Here is a 9,896-nt window from a genome sequence, read left to right on the forward strand (position 1 = left end):
GTTCAAGAAGAAGAAGACAGAGGAGAAACTGCTACGGACTTTCCTTGCAAGGTGAGTTATTGAATTCACTCAATTTGACGTCCTGTTATAAAATATTGTTTGTATTAGCTGCTAAAGTTAGCTGACTATTTAAGCCTTTCCGTGTAAAGATTTACTGTCGCTGTTTTTAAGTCGCAACATGTCGCTTTGTGTTTGTTATGAAAGCTAGCTAACAGCTAACGCTAGCAAACGAGCTGGGAATTATTCTGATATTTAGCTGGAGCTTTTCGGTTATCCGTAAATGTGCATTATGTATCCTTCACTGTGTGTTAGACGTGTTAACGGACAACAACACGACTCTTCTCACTTTTATTTGAGTCTCTGCGCTCACCTGAGACCAGTTTATTAGCCGGGTTAGGTAATGCAGATACAAATGTTTTTGGTCATTTTATTATCTCATAATATTGAATTCAGTGGCTTTGCGGTTACAACAGAAGTTCAGAAACTGTCCTCAACGTGGCAGTTATGAACAGCGAGATTTTAATCCTGCACACCTGCCTGGGTTACTGAAACTCTGTCCAACAGCTTTGCTATAAACTACCAACCAGAAACATTTGGGGACATTATTGCAGATGTGCACAGTTGTGTGATGCATTCTCAATGAATTGGGTCAAACGTTGTAAAGAAAGATCTCTCAATTATTCCATCCTTCATATTAACATACACACCACAGCCTCAGTGGTCGTGCATATTATTTACAATGAATAGACAGCTACAACATGCTTTAACATGGGACAAAATTCACAGCCTGAAATGCTTAAACCTCCTTATATACAGACATTAGAGCTCATATGGAAGGATTCATGCAAGTGTAGATTATTTTATTGTTTCTATATGTTTACATGGGCAAATATCTCATCAATCTGATTGAAATCATCCTAATAGAAGATTCAAAAGCGTGTATGTGGACATTAGATGTGTGATAAGTTGTATATCAGGTGCCTCAAAGCATTTAATCAAAATGAAACACTTTAATGGGTAAAAAGTCGGCCTGCTCACAAGTCTGCTGTAAATATAACACAAAATAGGTTGTTTTCCTAACATTTTTCATTAAATTCTATTAATGTAAAAGAAGAAGTTGATTTAAGGATACAAAAAAACAATGAACCGGATAATATTTTTAAAAATGAGTTTGTTGTGATATGTGTATGAATGTCTTCAGATTTAAAAAAAAAAAAAAAAAAAAAAAAAGATATTATAAAAGCCTCTTTGCTGTAGCTTGACACTAACATCTCAGGTTACAGTCTACATGTTGCGGGATATGAATGCAAAATAAGGCAGATTAACTCCAATGTGTCATTATTCAACTTTTTACTGGATTTAGTTTGAAAAAAAGAAGCGCAACAAATCAAAGAGATGAAGCAGTTTATCAGTGTAATCAGAGTGATAGCAGAGTCCTCCATTAGATCAGTTTTTATCTCCTTTCTGCTTCCTGTCTCCTCGCCCCCCCCACCCTACATCCCCTTCTAGGCATGGGCCGGTATGAGATTCTGACGGTATGATAACCTTAGGCAAAGATATCCCAGTTTCACGGTATTATGATTACAGCTCTGAAATGTGTATTTTGAATGTTTGTATTTAAAAAAACAAGAAAAATAAAAAAACTTTTCCATTAGTTATGAAATAGTGTGCTTCAGTGGACACACTTAGGAATTATTGTTGCCTCTCAGGATGCAATACTAACAATAATGATAATGGATCGGTTTTCTATCACGCTTTTCATAATACTCAAAGCCACTTCCAGTGAATGAAACAACAGCAAATTCGCATTAACGCAGGTTTTATTATTGTTGAAGTCTGTTGAATGCATCACATTCACAGTAACAGCAAACACCACGAAGCATGGAGTAATAAAATAAAGATAAACTAGCAGCTAACATCACCGCTACAGGTGTGAAGCTCACGGAGCTAACCGGCGCTACTTCCTGTTTTACTTGTTTCAACATAAAAGCACGTATTTCAAAATAAATTTTAAAAAAAACTCCTGCATTTACAGCCAAGTTGAATTGTCTTCTCAGCGTAGTAGTTCCAGTCTAAAATATCACTTAAAGGCAAAACACACAACTGATAGCAGCAAGTCATTCAAGGAAACAGACAGTGGAGCGAGGCTTCTACATAAAAACTACAGAAAGATGCTGATGTTAAAAGTGTGTTTGCACAACAAATGTTATGGCACTTTCATTCATATGGCAGCACATTTAAAATAAAGCTAAATGCTAAAAGCTATACACTACTTTTGGATTCATTTTGGGATTCTGCGTACAAATGCGATTAATCGTGATTAATCCGGGAAATCATGTGATTAATTAGATTAAAAATTGTAATCGTTGCCCAGCCCTAAAATACATAAAACACATTTCCAACAGTTCTTATAGCCACTCCTCTAATATCGAGATCTAATCTTTCACACATCTTGTTGTACTTGTAGATCAAATAGGATTCGTGGACAAATAAATAGATATAAAGTGTTGATATTGCACTAAGAAGCACGTTAATATTTAACATTTTTGGATTTTGCGTACAAATGTGATTAATCAGGGAAATCATGTGATTAATTAGATTAAACATTTTAATCGTTGCCCAGCCCTAAAAATTAAAATGAAAAAAACGCTCATACCGCAGGGACGGATGACAGAAAATTTGAGTGGTTTTGAAACCTTGACTTTTTCATACCATGGTATACCTTAAAACCGGTAACCGAACCATCCCCATCCATGCCTCCATCTCTCCTCGGTGTGACTGTTACTGACATCAACATGAAAACCTTTGATTTCCTTTGAAAGACGACTTCATGCAAAAAAATGTGCTGCAGAATTCCGCAGATCTGAAAGACAAGTTTTAACTTTAACGTTAGAAAACAGCGAGGTGGAGAACAAAATGTTCTTTTTCAGATCTGATGGTGCGTCCCCTGTGTTTCTGCCCCTGTCGTCCTCCTAGGTGGTCATCTTCCACGGCCTCTGATGCTTCCCAGTGTCCTCCGCTGTGCTCGGCCCATCTCCACCTGCCCCATCCTGTCCCGGCCTCTGGCCCACTTCAGACCGCGCATGGACCCGGACCCCAGCCGGCCCGTTGAAAGGGCCATCAGAACCAAACTGGCCAACACGCTGGGGCCCAGCCACTTAGAAGTGCACAACGAAAGCCACATGCACGCCGTCCCCCCCGGATCCGAATCCCATTTCCGCGTGCTGGTGGTCAGCTCGCGGTTTGAGGGTCTGCCTTTGATTCAGCGCCACCGGCTGGTTAATGACGCTTTGAAGGAGGAGCTGAGCACCTGTGTTCATGCCCTGGCCATCCAGGCAAAGACTCCCGAGCAGTGGGGGATTAACCCCGACCTGGCAAAGAGCCCACCCTGCCTGGGAGGCTCCAGGGGGGATCACACGGTGGAGGAGAAGCTGAAGGCTGGGCGGGAGTGAAGTGTTGGACTGCGACACGGCTCAGAGAGTTTAATCTCACACAGAAGTGCTACTCAAGAATCTTGGGTTAAAGATTAAATAAGTGCTGTACTAAAGGAAATCATGGCTACATGTGAGTGTTTCTGTACAGTTACTGGATGGAAACGATACACTGTAATTCCACAGCTTTACTTTAGGAAGTTCTTCCTCATAAATCTGTTTATACACTGAAAAAAACAACTCGTAAGACTTACTTAAAAAACCCTTTGTAAGTATTTGCACTCAAATGATTTAAGTAATATTTAATGCTGCAGTATCAAGTAAATGTTACTTCCCATAAAACATAACAGTTTTGAAGATATTAAGTAACATTTACTTAATTACATCTAAGTTTTAAGTTATATTTATTTAAACAAATTAAGTAAAGTCTACTTGTTTTTCATAGGCAGGAACATAATTTTACTCAAAATTTTAAGTAAATTTTATACATCTGTGGTATTTGCTGTTATGAAGTAACTTAGTAGATTTTAACGGTACACTTTCAGAGTAAAGTTTATGTAGTATTTCTAGGTTTATGTACATACAATTATTAAACATTTAAATTGTATGAGGAAACCTAAGTAAAACTTACTCTTCCCCCATAATTCATGTATTACGTTAATAAAATGTTTAATTTTACTTAAGAAGCTCTAGTTCTTACTGAATCTTAAAAATACAAGGTAGAAATTATGACGTTTACTTCAGCAAAAAGTCACTTTTTTCAGTGAGCTATCTGACATCGATGGAAAAATGCTGATTATAAAGCCCCCTGTAGGCTAAGCATAGAAGTTTATGCCTGCATTTCTGCTACTGAATGTAAATAAACGCCATTTTTAAATGTCTTTTTATGAGATTTAAAGGTTGAAAGTTGGAATGATATCATTTAAGCAGTTTGGACTCAGTTTGGTGGTCTTCATCGTCAAGAAACGAGGGTCCCGACGTATTATTCAGCATGAGGAGGAGGAATATTTGCAGTCACAGGCGGCTCTTATGGGCTTTCTAAAGGTATTCTGACTGAAAGTTTTACAATCTTATGTTTTCGGGCTATTTGTGATGTCTTCAGGTAAGAGCTTCCTGCCAGTTTAGGCCTCCATGTTCAAATATGTTCTCTGTGACGTTTTTCTGAGCTCTAATGTAGAACAGCAAACTTTAAAAGTGACAGCAAACCACTTCAATAACCGGTACCATCTGTAACTAAAGTCATTTAGCAGAATGGACGGGTCTCAGTCGAATAGTCTGTGTTACTCAGGAACTTCTTAACTCAGAAGTATCTGAGAAAAGGAGCTTCGGTGCTACTTCTCATGTCTCCTTTAATGCTAAAGGAAACATCGAACAATCCTTTATGAAAGAAAGGAGCTAATGCCACAACTTTCCAAACAAATCTAAATTACTTTTATTCAGTTGTACTAATTGTGACTCGTGGATGAATCCAAAAACAGGAAGGTGAGTATAAGCAGCATGTATATATATTCCTATAGTTCAGTTATGAACCTTTATAACTAAGTAATCTATATGATCTCTAATATGATGTATATGAAATAACTTCATATGACAACCTGCATAATTCACACATAATCATTACTTTTTAAAAAGTTGTTGCTGAAATAAAACAAAGAAAAGTATCTTTAGATGCTTTTTATGATTAATTTCTTTCATAAGTGACTATAAATACTGATGTGTATTTTATTAATTTATTTTAAAGCCAAAGCAGCAACTTTTTCCCTTTAACTTCGAACATTTAAGTAATAAAAGTTGAAAATTAGAGAAAAGTAAGCTGATTATTTTGGGTTTTAATTTAGACACGGCTCGAGCACACATGTTAATAGAATCTATAATGAATGAATTAGCATAATGAAATTTAGTTCAGGAGCTTTTGGCTTGGGATACACAAAAAAATATAAAGCACACAGTATAGTAAACGGTAAAAGTTAAAGTAATAATAACACATTCTATGATTTAAACGGACCGTTTTCTTATTTAAAGCGCTGTATTTTAAAGGTTTAAAGGCTCTCTTATGTAACTGATGCAGCTCGTTGCCTGTTTTGGGCAGCAGGGGCTCAGTGGTTGGTCCGATAACCTGAAGGTTGGTGGTTCGATTCCCACTCTAACTGCTCAAAGATTGGTGAACTGACAGCTGGAGGGATGGCGCAGACCACCTCCTTGCCACGGCGGAGTAACTTTGTGTATTTCGTGCATCTATAGGACAGTAAAGTCTTAATCTTTTTAGGGAAATTCGTGTCAGTTCTGCTGGTTTAACACAGGAGGGCAGTATGTGCACAAGTTATATGGCAACCTCAGCTGGGGAGATTCATTTAAAAGGTTTAACTTTTTCCTTGAAAGGCCAACATCAATAATCCAGTTGGTTTTATGTACATATATATATCTATATATGTACATAAATATATATATATATGTGTGTGTGTGTATACAAAATGCAGATTAAACCCGCTCCTGCACTCAGAGGCTGAAAAACCTAATTAAACTTTTTAAAAACGATCATAAACACAGTGTCAAATGTTAAAGCGCAGCACGTAAAAATGGAAAATTAAAAGAAGGTAAGTGGGTCTGCGTTTTTAATGTTTATTCAGACGATGAAATACTTCTGCTGTGCCGTTATAATTCTTCTCATTAATTAATGGTGTGTTTTTCATGCTTTCTTATCGGAGTTTCACAATGATTGAATGAAACAAAAAGTACAAAATGTTCCGGGGTTTGTGCTTGTTTTCAGAATGACACACTCTGTTCTGTATGTGGGTGGGCGTTTTATTTTCGTCTCCGTATGTGTCACTGTGGAAGGTCTTCTTGTCCTAACTTTAACCCCGATGGCGGCCAAAAAAATCACCCCTCAAGGCTCCTAGAATCATAAGACAAGTAAGTTTCAAAAAAGTTTGGGTGGGAGTCTGAATCTACAGCCGTCCTTTACCCCAGTTTGCGTTAATAATTTCGATCTCTCTTTAAATCTTTGACAAGATTTAAAACAAACCCAAGAATGTGGCGACTCTGAACACAGCCGCAGAGCCAAAGCAAACTTTTAATGCTTTGCTGCAAAGCTGCTCTCGGTTATTGTTAGCCCGTAAAGGCAGGCCTGCGCTGGAATGCGGTGTCAGCTCAAGGTAATGCGTGTCGTCTTCTACAATCATCCTCCGCCTGGAATTGACAGCTTGTCAAGGCCTCACAAAAGGCTCCAGTGAGCAGGGTGAACAACTGGTGTCACTGGTTTTGGAAAAAGGAAAACAGTAACACAGCCACTTTATGACCCCTGCCACTCATTAGAGCCGGGTCTGCGGGGGCCAAGAGGCAAATCCCACGGCTGCGGGAGAGGGCAGCAAGCTGGGCCCACCGCCTCCGGACCTGCAGACTGTCTCTGTCGGGGAGATTTACGCCTCACAGTTCCAGGTGCTGTTATGATGCAGAGGGGAAAAGTCATCAAGGATCACAAGGTGGAGTGCAGAGACTTGTCTTGCACTTAGCAGGTTGGGCGGTTTTACATGTGAGGAGGGCATAATCCATTCAGCGGTGGCAGTTATATGGCAAAATAACAGGTTCCATCAGGGGATCTTAATGGATCCTGACATGTTTTTGGTCAGAGGTGGAAGCACAAGTGCTCTCACTTCCCTTTTTTTAATTTTATTTTCTTATCAGTGTGGTCATAATTTAACAACCAATTTGGCTTTTTATGCTTTTTATGATCTAATTTCTTTCACAAGTGACCAGAAATGCTGATGCACTGGAAAAAAATGCCCCTCCAAAAATAAGTAAGAAAAACAACAAATAAAAGACGTTTTTGCTTGAAATAAGCAAAAAATCTGCCAATGGAACTAGTGAAAATCGGCTGGTCAAGATTTCTTGAAATAAAATGTGATATTTGGGACTTTTGAGATAAAAGTGATCTAGAAATTAATTAAAAAACCTCTTCAAATGTAAAAAAAAAAAGCTTCTTTCATGTGAAATGTGACTCAAAACAATTAGTTCAAGATGTATTGTCTTCAAACAAGTCCCTATATCTGGCTGAAATGGTGCTTGTTAGGCAGTTGTGTCTTATATTAAGTGTAATGAGATATTTTGACTAGAAATGAGACGAATATACTTGGTAAGACTTTGATTTTTTTCCAGTGTGTGTATCTTTTTATTTATTTTTTTAAAGCCAAAGCAGCAACTTTTTCCCTTTAACTTTGAACATTAAAGTTATGGAAGTTGAAAATTAGAGGAAAGTAAGCTGCTTATTTCTGGTTTTACTATAGACACGGCTCGAGCACACATGTTAATAGAATCAAGAATCTTTATTGTCACTATGCAGGCATAATGAAATTTAGTTCAGGAGCTCTTACGGTGGCAATTTAACAACCAATTTGGCAAATAAGACCAAAACCAAACAAGTCCACCTGGAGTCATTCTAACTTCACAGAGTAGCATCTGAGAAAAAGTTTCTGAACCTCAGACGGTCAAAACTTCATCGCTCTGAAGGATTTAGTCGGCACACTGAAGTCGTTACAATAATTATAATTACAATGAACTGAATTCCAATTGGCTTGAATTGGACTTTATTATTTAAGTGCCTTGAGATGACATTTGTTGTATTTGGTGCTATATAAATAAAAATGAATTGAATTGAATCAGGATGCAGTAGGAGCCCCTTTTGCAATCATCCTTTGTTGCTTTTAACTTTATTCAACCAGTGAATGTGAAACTCCAGGCCAAGCTAAATTATGACAAGATAAGATTTCACATAAAGGAACTAAAACATCAGAATATTTAATCACCGGTCGGGCGAAACGGGAGCAGAAGTGTATTCATAAACACATCGATCTGTGTTTAAAATATGTTTAAAATTTAACGGAGGTTGTTTAGTAAGATGGACTCTGAGTATTTTACTCCAACACGACTGAAAGATGAGTTTATATCAACCGAACTGACACAGAATGGACGCTGGATTATTCTGTAAATGAAACATTGAGGTAGGCTTGTTTGCTTGTTTGAAAGGAAGTTAAAAGTTGAACTATGTGTATGAGCGTGCTCCTGGGAATGGAGTTTACTGGGATTTATTAATGATGTTTCCATCTACACTGGAAAAAATCTAAATCTTACCAAGTATATTTGTCTCATTGAGTATCTCATTACACTTGATATAAGACACAACTGCCTAACGAGTACTATTTCAGTCAGATATAGGGACTTGTTTTAATACTATACATCTTGAATATCTTGTTAAGTGAAAAAGTCTTGAAAACAAATTGTTTTGAGTCACATATCATATGAAACAAGCTTTTTTTTTACATTTGAAGAGGTTTTTAAGCTAATTTCAAGATCACTTTTAACTCAAAAGTCCCAAATATCACATTTTATTTCAAGAAATCTTGACAAGCCGATTTTCACTAGTTCCATTGGCAGATTTTTTTGCTTATTTCAAGCAAAAAGTCTTTTATTTGTTGTTTTTCTTACTTATTTTTGAAGGGGCATTTTTTCCAGTAACACTAAACTGGAAAAACTCAAAGTCTTACCAAGTATATTTGTCTCATTTCTAGTCAAAATATCTCATTACACTTAATATAAGACACAACTGCCTAACAAGTACCATTTCAGCCAGATATAGGGACTTGTTTGAAGACAATACATCTGGAATATCTTGTTAAGTGAAAAAGTCTTGAAAACAAATTGTTTTGAGTCACATTTCACATGAAACAAGCTTTTTTTTTTTCATTTGAAGAGGTTTGTTCAGGTTTGTTGTTTTTTTTTACTTATTTTTGGAGGGGCAGTTTTTCCAGTGTAGTTTTCAGCTTCACAGAAAGCCTTTGCTAACTTTACTTTCCCCTCCGTATAAGGTCATTCTCACGTGTGAACGGTGCTAAACTGCCGTCCAGCCGGCCTCCTCCATCACAGCCGGGCTGCAGCACTGACGGATCTGTCTCTGGTCTCTGGTCCCTGGTCTCTGGTCCCTGGTCTGGCCCTCTGAGGTCTGGCCCTCTGAGGTCTGGCCCACTGAGGGCCGGAGGGGTGCTGCACGTCAGTGGGAACCCACCTTGGCGGCGCTGCCTCTGCGTCAGAGCCCCGGGACAGATGGTGCCAGGCTGGGCTGGGACCCCGGGCAGGGCGGGTTTCCCGCGATGAGCAGCCACTGATTTACGCCGCGGCTCCGGACCGAGGGCCGGAGTGCGGGGGGCTCCTTCTGCGCAGCTGACCTCTGCTGGTTGCAGGGTCATCCATCGGCAGGGAGGGATGAGGGGGGAGGTGGGCAGGACAAATGGGTGTCTGAGCAGGGGTGGTTTGGCCCGTCCCAGGGGACTGGCGTCGTCTTGTGGCCCCCTGGGCAGCTGCAGGATCTGTGCAGCATGTGTGTGTGGAGAGCAGCCTGTTAAACGCATCTAATTCAAACCCTGCTTAAAAACAAAAAAATCATTAAATTTACCCCACTTGATGCTAAATTCAATT

General features: G+C 38.7%; 1 protein-coding gene across 1 annotated transcript; it reads left to right on the forward strand.

The window, feature by feature from the left end:
- bola1 (bolA family member 1) lies at window positions 1-3,552 on the forward strand. Its single transcript, XM_075466831.1, has 2 exons — window positions 1-51; window positions 2,977-3,552. The coding sequence occupies exon 2, from the start codon at window positions 3,000-3,002 to the stop codon at window positions 3,450-3,452; it is 453 nt and encodes a 150-aa protein (XP_075322946.1). The 5' UTR covers window positions 1-51; window positions 2,977-2,999; the 3' UTR covers window positions 3,453-3,552.
- The last annotated feature ends 6,344 nt before the right edge of the window (window positions 3,553-9,896 follow it).

The sequence above is a fragment of the Odontesthes bonariensis genome, chromosome 5, assembly GCF_027942865.1.
Source record: "Odontesthes bonariensis isolate fOdoBon6 chromosome 5, fOdoBon6.hap1, whole genome shotgun sequence".
Taxonomy (NCBI): Eukaryota; Metazoa; Chordata; class Actinopteri; order Atheriniformes; family Atherinopsidae; genus Odontesthes; species Odontesthes bonariensis.

Bases quoted from the DNA above. Each gene is read 5' to 3' on its own strand.
- bola1 (XM_075466831.1), top strand. From the start codon at position 3,000: ATGCTTCCCAGTGTCCTCCGCTGTGCTCGGCCCATCTCCACCTGCCCC.